Source organism: Chamaea fasciata, unplaced genomic scaffold (assembly GCF_029207755.1).
Source record: "Chamaea fasciata isolate MVZ Bird 193981 ecotype frontalis unplaced genomic scaffold, bChaFas1.0.hap1 SCAF_5, whole genome shotgun sequence".
In the NCBI taxonomy this organism is placed as follows: Eukaryota; Metazoa; Chordata; class Aves; order Passeriformes; family Sylviidae; genus Chamaea; species Chamaea fasciata.
Window position 1 is genome coordinate 66,867,681 of NW_027094090.1, and position 13,386 is coordinate 66,881,066.

General features: G+C 53.6%; 1 protein-coding gene and 1 pseudogene across 1 annotated transcript in view; one reads left to right on the top strand and one right to left on the bottom strand.

The window, feature by feature from the left end:
- The window catches only part of CACNA2D4 (calcium voltage-gated channel auxiliary subunit alpha2delta 4), a 118,233-nt gene continuing 104,847 nt past the window's right edge, over nt 1-13,386 (bottom strand). The window contains exons 31-39 of the mRNA XM_066184695.1: nt 13,063-13,133; nt 12,381-12,456; nt 10,579-10,631; nt 9,584-9,639; nt 8,283-8,303; nt 3,352-3,469; nt 1,178-1,290; nt 475-557; nt 1-87 (exon numbers count right to left, since the gene is read on the bottom strand). Of these exons, the coding sequence (XP_066040792.1) occupies nt 1-87; nt 475-557; nt 1,178-1,290; nt 3,352-3,469; nt 8,283-8,303; nt 9,584-9,639; nt 10,579-10,631; nt 12,381-12,456; nt 13,063-13,133 (678 nt within the window). The remainder of the gene's footprint in view (nt 88-474; nt 558-1,177; nt 1,291-3,351; nt 3,470-8,282; nt 8,304-9,583; nt 9,640-10,578; nt 10,632-12,380; nt 12,457-13,062; nt 13,134-13,386) is intronic.
- On the top strand, nt 3,645-7,884 carry LOC136290050 (uncharacterized; annotated as a pseudogene).

The following is a 13,386-nucleotide window of genomic DNA, read 5'->3' on the forward strand; positions in this document are numbered from 1 at the left end:
TCACCGCAGCAGCAGCACCAGGGGCAGCAGCAGCAGCGTGGGACACACGGAGATGCCAGCGGTGCCACCGCAGTCCTGGGCGTTCTCCTGCGGGAGGGGAGACAAGGGGTCAGCCTGCCCGCTGCCAGGGAGCCTGTCGCCTTTGGGTGATGACCTTGGGCCAAAGGATCACACCAGGGCAGGCTCGGGATTGATTCCTGCCGGCCACAGCAGCCCCCCGCGGGCCGGGAGGGCACTGGGCTCCCGGCAGGGTGCGTGACTGCGTGTGCGTGCCCGTGGTTTCCCAGCTCCAGCCCTTCCCAGGCGGTCCCGGTGTGAAATCCTCCTGCCACGACGCCCTTAGGGGATTCACCGTGTCCTGCTGCAGCCGGGCACTGAGACACCCCATGCAAGGCTGCCAGAGGAAGCACGGGCGCAGTTTGGGATGCCCCTGGTGCCACCCAGCCCGTGCTGTCCCCCCCTGTCCCGGGATACCTCAGGGTGGAAGGCGTGGCACGAGTCCGGCCGCCGGCGCAGCTTCTGCGAGCGCATCCGCTCGCACTTCACCGAGGCGTTGTGTGCGAGGCTGTTAAGGGCTGGCTGCGGGCAGGGAAAGGGCAGAAACCCACCCGGACCCTCGGGGCCCCCAGGCAGGCTCGGCTGGGTGTCACTGCACCGCCCTGGTGCCACGTGTCTGATCAGCTCGGGCCAGAATGTGCACCGTCGTCAGTTATTCTTATCAGAACCTTCAGGAATCCCTCACGGTCACTGAGACACAGACAGGGCTAAATTAAGAAAGAAGAGCCCGAGAAGCAGAGTACCAAGAATGCAAGAATTAGCTAAAGGGGGCCCCGTGAAGAGATGACCCCTCGCCAATCGTATTTCCTGAAAGGTGCATGCTGGATGCATGGACAGGCCAGAGGGACCGATCAAATAATGTGTGAATGTGTAAATACAGATTAATGTAAGCAACAAACGGCTTCTGCTCAATCCTACTGGTTGGTGGTACAGAGGTCCCGAGCTCCTGCACCACCCAGGCAGGATGAGGGGAGGGCAGCTCACCCTGCACGGGCCGGACACCTCTCCCAGCCAGGCCGTGCTCTCCACCCCCACGGCAGTGGCAGCAGAAGTGCATTTCCCACCCTGGAACACAGAGCTGGCAGGGAGCCCTGCACCCCTGCCCTGCATGGAAGGATATATTTGACCTCCTTGGCATCCATGGGGACGGGTGGGAAGACGCTGCAATCGCAGACTGTGTCGGTGACCAGGAGCAGGAGGTTACTGCTGGTGATCTGCTGGGCCACAAACATCCTGCAAGGGAAGAGCAGGTGAGAGAGGGCACAACTCTCCAGCCCAAGGCAGCAGCCTGAACCACAGCAAAGGGATGGAAAGAAAACAGAGATCCTCGGGAGCAGGGTGCCAGCAGAAAGCAGGAGAAACCAGGGAAGGGGGTACACAGGGAGAAGTGCCATTAGCAGTCCTTTTTGGCTCAAATCTACAACTCCATGCTAGGCACAAAAGTCACAACCAACACAAGAACCCAACCAAACCAGCCAAACCCAACACAAGCGCCCCCTCCGAATGGGGCAGCACATCAGAGCAGTGACACCTGAGCAAAGCCTGGCCTCTCCCAGAGGTTTGTCGATGCCTGTTTAATGTATGTTTATGTGTGTGCTTGTGCAGTGCAAGGCTGGCTGTGCCCTGTGGTCCTGGGAGCAGCAGTTGTGCTAAATTCATATTCCTGGAGAGAGAAATAGAGGAACCCAGTCAGACTGTGGGCTACACTGGTGTGGTGGGGCTGACCAAGTGGTGTTTGGAAGGGATCCAACACGTCCTGGAGCCACTGGGCACAGGGAAGGCTGGGGACACCAGGCTCAGCGTGCCCACACTGGTGGCAGAGCTTCTGGACCAGAAATAGAGGTTTGTGGGGCTGTGCCCACTGCACTGGCCAAGCTGACTGTGCTGGAGGAGTGCCCGGTGTCCCTGGGTATTCACCACCTGGCCTTGCTGCCTTCCAGCCCCCGGGGATGTCCGTGTCCCCTTTTAAAGGTGTCAAAGGTCAGAGCAGCTGACCAATTCATTAGTGCTCCCTGACTAACGAGCTTTGACAAGCAGCCTCCAACCCATGCACAGACTCAGCCACCAGGACAGAGATGCCCCGTGCATCCATCAGTCCCCAAGCCAAAGTTTGTGCCCAGGAGCCAGCCCTGCTCCACCAGGAGCTTGTGGGATGTGATCAGGAATGCCAGCGCCAGGCTTTGCCTGTGGCTGAGATCTGCGACCCGAAGAGGTCACTCCGTTCCTCTGGATGTGCCCAGAGCTTAATACAATAAATACCTTGTTGTCATCAAATCTGCAACCTATTCTGAAACAATGTTTGGCAGGGCTCTGGTTTTCCTAGAGCCAAGCTGACTAGCGGAGGCTGTTTTTCTAACCTTTAAGTCTTTCCTGCAGTTGGTCCAATACTGAGGACTAGGTAGGATTGCCTGTTTTTTTTTTTTTTTTTTTCTTTTAGGAGCAATTCCAGTCAGATCTGTTTGGCCTCCTCACGTTAGGAAAAGCTGGGTCAGTGGAAATTCATCTTTTTTGTCACCTTTCCACATGTGATCGCTGATGGCAGTGTGCAGCCACTGAAAACAGCCTCTTTTCACAATGACTTTCCCGTTACTTTTGACTTTCCATTCACTCACAATGAAAATGGGAAAGAAAAAAGTGGACCCTTGTTTTCAGTTCTTTCAGTCTAACACTTATTCTTTTTTCCTCTAAACCTGTTTTTTTTTTTTTTTTTTCTGTAAAATACAGAAGAGGAGGGAAATAAAAAAAATAAAAAAATTTAAAAAAAAGAGAAAAAAAGAAAAAGAAAGCCAAGAGCATTGCAAAGAGGAGAACTTTCTAAGAAGGGAACTTTTGCCAGAAACATGTAAGAACAGAAAAAGTTCCTTTCTGAATGGAAAGATATACATATTTAAATTGTTCTCCAGCCACTTCTGCTTATTAACAGATGGTTTGAATTCTTTTTTTTTTCTTTTTGTTAAGAACCAGCAGCCTGATCTCTTCCCCTCTCTGTGGTCAGAGCCGGGGATGTCGTGGTGGCCGTGCCCAAGTGGTTCTCTCTCCAAACATCTGAACGCAGTGTGGTTGCTCTCCACTGTGCTTTTAAAAGAGGCTACAATGCAGATGCAATGGGATTTCTCTGGGCAGTCTGATTTTTGGATTGACTCCCATTTTTGTGTTTCTTTAGCGCAGTTGCAGAGTTAATTAACGGAGTGAATGGCCACGCGTGGCCACTGGGGCGGTGGCAGGTGACACTTGTGATGCTGCTGTCACCCCCGGGACAAGGTCCCCTGCTGGCAGGGAAGCTGCAGCTCTTACTTTTGGCAGTCGCCGCAGTCGATGAGCCCGTTGGTCTCCTTGATGGCCGGCTCGTAGACGAACACGGGGTACTCGGTGTCGCAGGGCTGCAGCATGTCGTGCTTCTTGTGCCTGTGAGCTGCGGGGGACACACCAGGACACAGGTCAGGGGGCTGTCACACGGAGACGGGAACATCCCAGAGCTGGGATGGACTCTGCAGGAGCAGCAGGTGCCCAGAGGAGGGAAAGGAGATGCTGCAGGAAGCAGCAGGCAGTGATCCCCGCTCCCACTAGGTGGTGCGGGAAAACCAGCCATGGTGAGAAAATCCTCCGATGTCGCCTCCTGCAGCAAGCCCGGACCCTGCTGCCGTGGAGGGGCCGCAGTGGCCATCCCGGGGACCCCCCTGGCCACCCCGGGGACCCCCCTGGCCATCCCGGGGACCCCCCTGGCCACCCCAGGGACCGCCTGCCTGGCCAGGGACCTTCGGGCACAGGTACCCCTGCGTTCAAATGTGCTCGGGTGGCCCTCCTGAACCAGAAATCCCTCCCAGCCCTGGTTCACGCAGTTTTTAAAGGCTGAAGCCTGTGCCGGGCTGGTGCTCCGTGCACTAAATCACTGCGGGAACGCTGCGTTGCCTGCGGTGGGGCTCTCAGAGCTGCTCATCCCTCCTGAGCCCCCTGACACTGCAGAACGAGCCCACAGCAGGGAACTGGAGGGGCTCAGCACGTGTCCTGTCAAGAAGAAACCACCAGCAGCGGAGAGATCTGGCCTGAGAGCGCAGGGAAACAGATGACAGCCCTGGAGGAGCAGCAGAGACCCAGCTAATGAACAGCACCGGCTCCTGGAGGGAGCAGCTGCTCCATCGCTCATCAGCCACACTCTGTGGGGCTCCCCAGCTAATTTGGGGATGAGGGGGAGCCGAGCCACTTCACTAAGCCTCCCTCAAGAAGCAAGAGCATTCTTTCTAGGAGTTCAGCAAAATCTGTCTTGCCTGAAACGACCGCCTTGGGCCCTCCTGGCAATTATTTCCTGCAGTTGGAGGTAGCAAAGCCAGCTCCTGCCTCTCCAGGACACAGGGGACTGCTGCTGCTGCTGGAAACGTGGAGCTTTTGTTGCTAGGGCAGAGGGGGTTGTGGCTCAGCCAGCAGCAAGGACGAGACATGGTTTCTACATCAGCTTTGAGTCTGAGCACGAAAGGCTCCGTTTGCAGCCCCCACCCACACAGCAGCCACAGGCAGAGCTCCTGGGGGGACCAGCAGGGAGGAGGGTCCTCCTCACCTGGAGGATGCCCAGTTTGCGGCAGAAGCGCTGAGGATTTATAGAAAAAACCCGCAGCAACTCGGGTTTTAACCGGCAAGTGCACGGTGAGCAGGCACCCAGAGGGCACCCGTGGTTGGAGGGGTGATCTGCATCGGTGTGAACCCCTCCCTGCCGAGAGCTCCTCTCCCCCGGCCCTGCCGGAGCAGGCAGAGAGCAGCAGGCGCCTCCCCGCAGAGCCGGCCGTCTCAGCGCCATGTGGATTACACGAGAGAGACAAAACCTGCGCGATTTTCTCTGATTTTTCTCACGGCGATCCAGCAAGGCAAGGCATCCATTAAGAGCCAGGGACTGCAGCCCAATCATGCCTCTAATGCCTTGCCCAGGTGAATATGATGAGCACTCAAACCCCTCCCTGCAGCGCAGAATCGCTGGTAATTGTCCCCCTTTTTTTGTGCTTTTGTTGGGAAGTCTCAAAAAAGCAGCGCTCAGGAGGCAGCCCCCTGCTCAAATCCTCCCAGACGACGGCACCCACCTTTTGGTGACACGGCGAGGTTCGTTTTGCACAGGTTCAAAAGCACACACGCCTCGTTCTGCATTCACCCTGGGTTCGCACTGAATTAATCAGCCCAGCTTGTCATTCCAGGGGCCGGCAGCACCTCCGCCACCAGCCAGGAGCTGTCTGGCTGTGCTCTGCCACCATTCGCTGTCCCTCTGTGCAAACCACCCCGCTGCAGAGGCAGGGAAAAGCCTCTCCCATTCCTGCTGATGGAGAATGACCCATCACAAGGACTGACCGTCCTGGGGAGATCTGAGGTGAATTTCAGACCCTTCTGATGGGGCACGCAGAACATCCCTGCTCACGCTGTAAGGAGAGAAGCGGCAAACCCTTTCTGGCTCTGAGCAGCTGCGGGGCTGGCAAGTGTCTTCTGGCCAGGAAAGTCCCCAAACTAAGACTAAAGGAGTGTGAGGAACAGAGCAGCTCTTCTTTCAGCCTCAATTCTCTGGACTGAGGGCTGGGGAAGCAGCTCCAAACCCTGGAACAGGTGGCCAGGCTATCACAGCCTGCACCAGGGACATGCCCGTGGCAAGACCACACACCGGTCCCTCAGCCACAAACCATCCCGGTGCTGCTGAGCTGCCCCTGGATTTACAGCCCGGCCACTGCAGCACGGCTCTTGGCAAAGGACTCCGCCGTTCCTGCTCAGAGGAATCCCTGGGATCACCACAAAGGTGACCTCGTAAAGTTGGGGCAAACTTGCAAGAACTGAACACATGGCTCATGTCACGAGTGGCAAAGAGCCCAGACGTACCAGGACCTCATTTTTCCCCTGTCCCTGGTCAAGAACGACACCCTTTACTAGCTCCTGTTATAATATCATGTCCTTTACTAGCTTCCAGTTAGAACACCATCAAAGCAGATGGAGTTCAAGCAACATAAAATACAGTGGTGTGAAGGCCAGGGTGCAGGCAGGGCTGGATGAGACCATCAGCTTGGAAAAGGCACAGTGGAAGTGGACCGGAGGCCTCTCAGCCTCAGCCAGGGTGGGATGAGGGCTGCCTTGGTGGGCTTGGAGAACCAGGCCCCAACAAGGGAAAAGTCAATTAAATGTGGCCAGCACCAAGGCGGATTTTTAAACTGGCAGAAGTGACCTGCACAGACCTTAAGGTGGATTTTTTTTTTTTAGTTTTTTTTTTTTTTAGTTTTTTTTTTTTTTTTGGCACAAACTGAATGAAAAGAAGCTGCTTTAAATTCTAACTCCTGCACAGAGACAAGACCTATGACAGAGATTATGCTTAAGCCTTCTGCCACTTAATTTGCTGGGAAGCAATGCAGCTGCAGCAGTACGGAGAGGTTCAGAGAAGCCCAGGAGCGTGAACATCAGCAGCAAAAGGCTCAGGCTGAGCCTCCGCCTGCACAGGCTGGACATCAAAATGTTATCTCAGCGCCCTGAGAGTCTGCTGGTCAGGGATTAGTAAACAGCCAGAGGAGCTGATAACAAATTGCAAACTTTATAGCGAAGAGCGAGTTAATTCCAGGCTGTCGTTGCTACCATCTGCACTTCCAGAAAGACTTTGTCAGACATTTGGCAACCAACCCTTCTGAGCAGCAGAGGCAGTTGCTGTGCCTCGTTATGAACTGCAGAGCCCAGATTGTGAACTCTTTCCCACCAGCATAAATCAGGCACTCCAGTCAGAGGATTTACTCTGGGACACGTGACAAAATCTGCCACCTAGTTACCAATATAAACCAGAGAATTGAACCAATTTATCCTGTAAAATATCTTCTGTGTACATTACCATGCAGTAAAAAAAAAAAAGAGAAACTTTTATGATCTACAGAATTCTAGAAATAGTTCTTTTCTAGGCTGCGCGCCTTGGCTGGAAGTATTTTTGGCTTAATTAAAAGCTTTCAGACCTGTGCTGGGGTCCATAAAAGCGAAAGCCCTCACAAACACAGAGAGAAACTGAGAGGCTGAGAGCAGAGAAAAATCCGTGGCAGCGAACATGTCTTCTCACCACCCCTGAAAAGCAGATCTGTGTGATGAGTGCACTCCGAACACATCACGCCCATTTTCCAGCAGCAAGCCTCACCTTCCCCAAAAAACCAGGGGAACTTGGGAAGCAGGCACAGGCTCAGTGCTGCAGAGCCAGAGGCACGCAGGGAAGGCAAGGGAGAGCATTAGATCCCTGCTCGTTAATTCCTCTGCACACAACCCGGAAAAAACGTGTGTGCTCCGTTTCTCTCTCCCAAAATGTCTCCTCCGCTTCGTACTGTTCGCACACACCAGCCCTGGCGCGCCGTCAAGAAAATGTTAACGTCTCTGGCAAAAACCTGCAGCCCCTTCTCAACGACATGTGCAATCCATTTCTCCCAGCCCCAATAGTATTCTTCCACCCTGCTGCTCCCCCCCACACACATGGACACTCATTTTTTTCCCCTCTGCAGACACCCTCTCTTGCTCTTCCTCCTCTCCATCCAGCGAGACACGTTCCAACTGTGTCTGTTTCTCCATCTCTGTCTCACACATACGTCTTGCCGGGCAGAGAGCAAATTGGCACACACGAGCCAGATATGGAAGCAGGGAGATCCAAACACAGGCACAGCCTGGACTCTGTCTTGGAGGAATTTCTCACTCGCCTGCAGGAGCGGGTTTATGAGCTACAGCCTGTGCTTATCAGCTGAACTGCTCGAAAGTCCTCCTGCATTATCCCAGAGCTGGGCTGGGATTTATCAGAAGGAGCTGAGCCACGGTGTGTGGAAAAGAAGACTTAAGTCGCTTGTTAATAACTGAAGTCTCCAAGAGCCGTGTAGTTTGTCCTTAAAGAAGGCAGGGGTCGGTTTTTGGGAATATCAGCTGGGAAGAACGGGCCAGCTGGGAACCAAGGTGGAGGACGTGCCATGGAACACTGGCCAGCCAGGCCACAGCAGTGAGTGATGATGCTGTCTGTGACTGCAGCCCCTCAGGAGGCTCCTGTGCTCCTTCTTTTATCAACCTCTCAGTGACAGGCCTTCCATCAGCAGCTCAGCCAGCTAAACGAGCAACAGCATCTCTTTGCAGACCAGGGAAACAGAGCCTTGGCCCTGTCAAGCCTTTCTGCAAGTCCCCCACTGCACAAAAAAAGTCTTTCCTAGCCTAGGAATTTCTAGTTAATTCTCTTTTTTCTATAACTATGAGGTGGTTCTACTTACAGTGATGGAAGACAGCCTTGGCTGGAGAAGCCCCGTGACACACAGACACACAGTGACGATGGAGACACACGTGGCAGTTTCACAGGATGGCAGTGACACGGAGACATGGATTTGCACACAGCAGTCATGGGGGTGATGCGGGAAAGAGATGAAGGGAGCACAAAAGGAAATGGTGATGAGCAGGACAGCAGTGATATCCTCCCTCCCTTTCTGGTGTTCCAGAGCAGGAACACCACCCTGGCCTGTTCCCCTGAAGGAGCAGTCTCTCCTGAAGAGCCATGAGCACTGCACCTGCTCATCTGACTCTTCCTCACCGATTCCTGCATGGGGCCACTCCTGTCGTCCTGCTGTGTGTCACACAGCAGCCAGGGCTGCTCAGGGGACAGCTGCCATCTCCTTGGAGGTGGAGAGTGGGACCTGAACAGCACCCACAGGACCTCCTTCCCTAGAGGGGAATTTCACTTTTAAAAAAATGACTGTTTCCCCGTTCTGCCAGGAGAGTTCAGTGCAGGAGACCCAGCCCCAGAGCTGGCATGGAAGTGTGTCCCCACTAAAGGCACCACTAGTGGTCAGTAATTAGCAAGACTAATTACAGCCCCTGCTTGGCTGTGCAGAGCACGCCTCCCCTTCCCCTCCGAGTCTCCTCAGGGCCAATAACATCTCCCCTGCCCGCAGGGGCTGGGGCTGCAGAGATTTCCCGGGCTGTTTTCAGCAGGCAGCACTCCAGCTGCAGGACAGGTCGCTGGATCTCAAGCCAGACACATCCGTCAGCTGCACTCAGCCGCTGTGCAGTGCCATGTGCCATCCTCTCCTGTCTTCCAGAGCACGTCCAGTGGGGAAGTGAAGACCCTCCGTGTGTGACTGAGCTCTAAGGTTTCTGTCTGCTAGGCTCTGGAGAGACTCCTGTTGCACCCCTGCTCTGTGCCGTCCTGGAGCAGACTGGAAGGGAGGCTTTCCAAGAGAAGTCCTTTGCAGCTGACGGCCTCTCTCATCCCACTGAGGGTGGGGGTCCTCAGGAAGAAATATCTCCCCTCTCCTCAGCAAATTACCCTGAGGGAAGCAAGCAGCGTGCTCTGCGCAGCACACACCTCGCCCTGACCACCCTGCTGCTGGAGCAGCCTGGGATGGGGGTGGAAAGGGGGGGAGATCTGGAAGCTGGACTCCAGTGTCGGTGGAGGAAGGGGTGTGGGGCAGAGGGCAGGCTCCTTGCACAAGGCCAGGCTTCCCCAGGGCAGTTTCTCCTGTCACCAGCGGCTGCAACACTCACGTGCTATGGGGCTGCTGGACTCTCGTGTACTCACCATCTGCCAAGTTGTCTGAGTGCCAGAAGCTACTCATGTTAAACTCCAAAAGGAAGCTGTCAAAAGAGCAAGAACAGAGGATGCTTTTTCAGCAGCCTGGAAGGATGCAGGTGTCAGGGAGACGGCCCTGTCGCCCAGTGAGTATCAGTTCTAAAATGTTTACTACAATTTTCTGGCAGTGCAAGTCTGATTTTTTTAAAAAAAATTTAATTTTTTTTTCCCCCCCTCTCCACATGCCAGAAATGTAGCTCCGTGGATCTGTACTGTGGGAGATCTGAATGGGCTTTTTCCTGGAGTATGATCCTGTGCAAGGGGGCTCGCTAGTGTAGGAAGGCACAAGGTGGGGAGATACGAATCCCTGAGGCTGGGAGGGGACCCAGCTGAGGAGCAGGCATGATGGCCATCAGAAGCCCACACTCCGGCTGCTTGGAGGTAACTACAAGGAATTATTCTGTAATTCTAAAGCCCTCAGAGCTGGACCTTTACCACATCTCCCCTTTCGCACACCCAGCCAGCTGAGCTGCGCCACTTCCATCCCGACTTCAGCTCGAACTCTGATTCACCCCACAAGTCTGAGGTGAACCCAGACCCAGAGGAGAGCCTCCCCTCTCTCCCCCCTTGCCTGGCACTCGGAGCTGAGCTGCCTTCAGCCTTCTCCCCCCCGTGAGAGGAAGGTGTGCCCTGGCTCCTCACGGGCGAACGAGACAGGCGAGAGGACTCGGCACCGAGGATCTGCACGGAGCCCCAGGAGACCCGAGTCCTATTTCTGACTCTGGCACTTTGTGCTGAGTGATTTCAGGTAAATCCCAGCCCCGCTGTGGGCCTCTGCCTCTCAAATTGGCACTGGTAATAGCTCCGTGTGTCCCAGGGGCAGAGCTGAATGTCAGGAGCAGGCTGACAGCAATGCCCTGTGCAGGGGTTTCCGCTCACAGCTTTCCCAGCTCCTGCCTCTCCCGCTCTGAGCCTCCCAGACAACCCCATCTTTTGGTACTCACATGAGGAAATCACTTATCAGCCACTTCACTGCAGCTACAAAGGCATAAATGGGCTGGAGAACAAAGGAAGAAATGAGAAATGCCATAAGGACCTGGCCAGAGAGTTTCTAATTGTTACGCAGCGCCCCACATTTTAGACCAAGCCCCTCCACTGATCAGAGCTCTTGAAGACAGGCTGGAAATTCAAGGTCTGGGCATGGCTGGAAAATGTTCAAAATACATCAAAAGCCAGCAGAGCTGCCCTGCTACTAATAATACCTCCTCACCCCCTCCCCATCAGGGTCAGGGAGTTTATCAGGAATGTCTGAAGGACTTTGAAGATGTAATTGCTCGATGATTTCTCTCCAGCGTGGATGACCTTCAGAGCTCAGAGCAGGAGAGAAGCACAGCTAAATGGGACACCACCAGTTTAGGATGCTTTTGTGCTCTGAGAGCAAGTGGTGTTTCTGGGACAAGTGACAGCACTGCCCGGGATTTAGTATTATCTGCCATTGATTGATTATGCTTAACTGTGCTTTCATCCAGCTTTTCCTCAAGATGGCATGACTTCTATCATCTTCTTGCTTTTCAGCTACAAATTGGAAATCCAGCATTATCCCAGAGACAATTCGTCTGCGGAGGATACTGCTGCTTCTTCCCTTCATGGTAACCACGTCTAATTTTCATCTCCTCCCCCCCATCGTCATGTCCTCAAACCCAAAACAGATGCAGCAGTCACGGGACACAGGATAAAGTTCCATTACTGATGACTTCTCTTCAGCCAGAAGAAGTCAGCAAATAGTAAAATGTAGAGATGGTTGGGAATCTGATTGATTTTTATGTCTGTCTATGAAAAACTGACTTGTCTTGATTTTTTTTTCTCCTTTTCAAGGGTTCTGCCAAGAGGAGAAGATGGAGGCTGGGTGCTCACCTTTTTTATTCTCTTCCCAATCCACCTCATTTTTGGCAGCTCGCAGTTTGTGACATTTCTTTCGGTGATCAGAATTGGAGGATACAATCAAGCGAATATTTTCACTACAATCACCGTGTTTTCTAGCCAGCTTAAGTATAGCCATTGCAAACCAGACGTTGTCAAAAGTGTTCTTGTTAAGAACGTTGTTAAAAGGTAATATTTTGCCGAAAATTCTTTTACTGGAAAGAAATGACAGCGTCACGCTGTAAGGAGGACTTCCTGCGCTCCTTCCAGTGTCAGAGGATCACAACAGTAATGAACACATCCCCGTTCAGGGTTGTGTCAAGCACTTTGAAGTGGCCTAAGTGTTGAGTAGTTACTTTGTTCTGCCTGTTTGAGGCAAGGTTAGGAAGGTGGAGCGGGATTAGAGCGTGAGTTTGGATCAGCCTAAAGAGAGGTTGTATTTGGGTACTGGTAAAACCCTTCCCTCTGTTATTTGTTCCCTGGGCTACAGCATTCCCTCTCCTGCTCCAAGCTCACCCATCCCTCCCCAGTGACTGCCAGTTTTCTCCACGTGCTCTGTTCCCTGACACTGCAACTCTCCTTCTTGAGCTGAGTAAAAGCATGCCCTGCACAAGAATTCCCGTCAATTTCAGCTGCCAGCTGATTCCTTGGCTTCCAGGAGAGCCCGCCACAGCCTGGCTCCCGTCCTTCCAATTTCCAGTGAGATCCTTTGAGGCAACAGAGAACACACTGGAAACCAGCACCAGTGGCCACCACTGCTTCAGGAATCGGCCTGAGGTGAGTTTGGACAGTGCCATCAGCTGAAAGCAAAGATCTCCTGAAGTTTTTCGGGAACGCCGGAGCTGCCCTGCAGGAGGAGCCCAGCCCAGGGAGGGACAATACATACACTGAGCAGGGGCCGGGCGCCGCTGTGGTGGTGGTAGGGCACCTTGCACATTGCCTGGTAATCATACATGGTCACCCTGCAAGCAAAACACAACAAGCAGGCAGTCAGAAACAGGCAATGCAGCCACCCACGGGACAGACGCGTCAGCCTTTGCTCAAAAGATGCCATGTAGGAACTGTTTTCCTGGATTCACCAAAGCAGTGACCTGCTTACACGTGCCTTTGCTGTTTGGCCAGTGCTGGATCTTGCAGAGCAAGAAGTACAGGCTCTGGATTAATGTAACTGGGTCAGCACAGGAGGAAAGATGTCCCTAATTTCAGGCAGTGAGTAAAGCAGGCCGTGAAGCAGAGGAATTATAAAATTGTAGCTACCTCAGGTCCCCCTGGTTCCTGTTTTGGAGCCACTGAAACTCTGAACTCTCTTTTGACACCGGCTGAGGGAGCGCGGTGAGGTGGGCAGAGGTATTTTAAAGAGGGAGAGTGTGTGTGTGTGCTGGTGATGGCTGAGCCAGTCAGCAGAGGGGGCAGGTAGCTGAAGGAGCTCTTGTGTCTGAATAAGGCAGTCACATGCACCACCAGCATGTGCATTTTCCCTGCTCAAGTGCTTCTTGGAGGGACCAACACGCTCTGACCCACACAGCAGCGAAGAACAAGAAGTACAGCATGGAGATTCCCCCACTTACCGCCTGAACATGCCCATGTTTAGCAGCTGGGTCATCACCGAGCCATCCACTGCGCCGAAAAATTTTCCAGTCTGCAAGCACGAAAAGAGAAAACCAGAATAAACTGTAAAATTTCCAGATCAGGCTCCAGCTGATGCGGTTTGTCTGGGGCCTGCTGTTCACAAGGAGGGTTTCTGTAAGGAGGCAAGGCTGAGCTTTGTCCTTTGGCTGGCTGGAAAGCTCGAGGGAGGACTTCCCCCATCACCAGCTGGGCATCCTGCACCATCCCTACCATGCCTGGAAACGATTTAGCCCACGTAAGTCCCTGCAGCTTGTGTCAGAAAA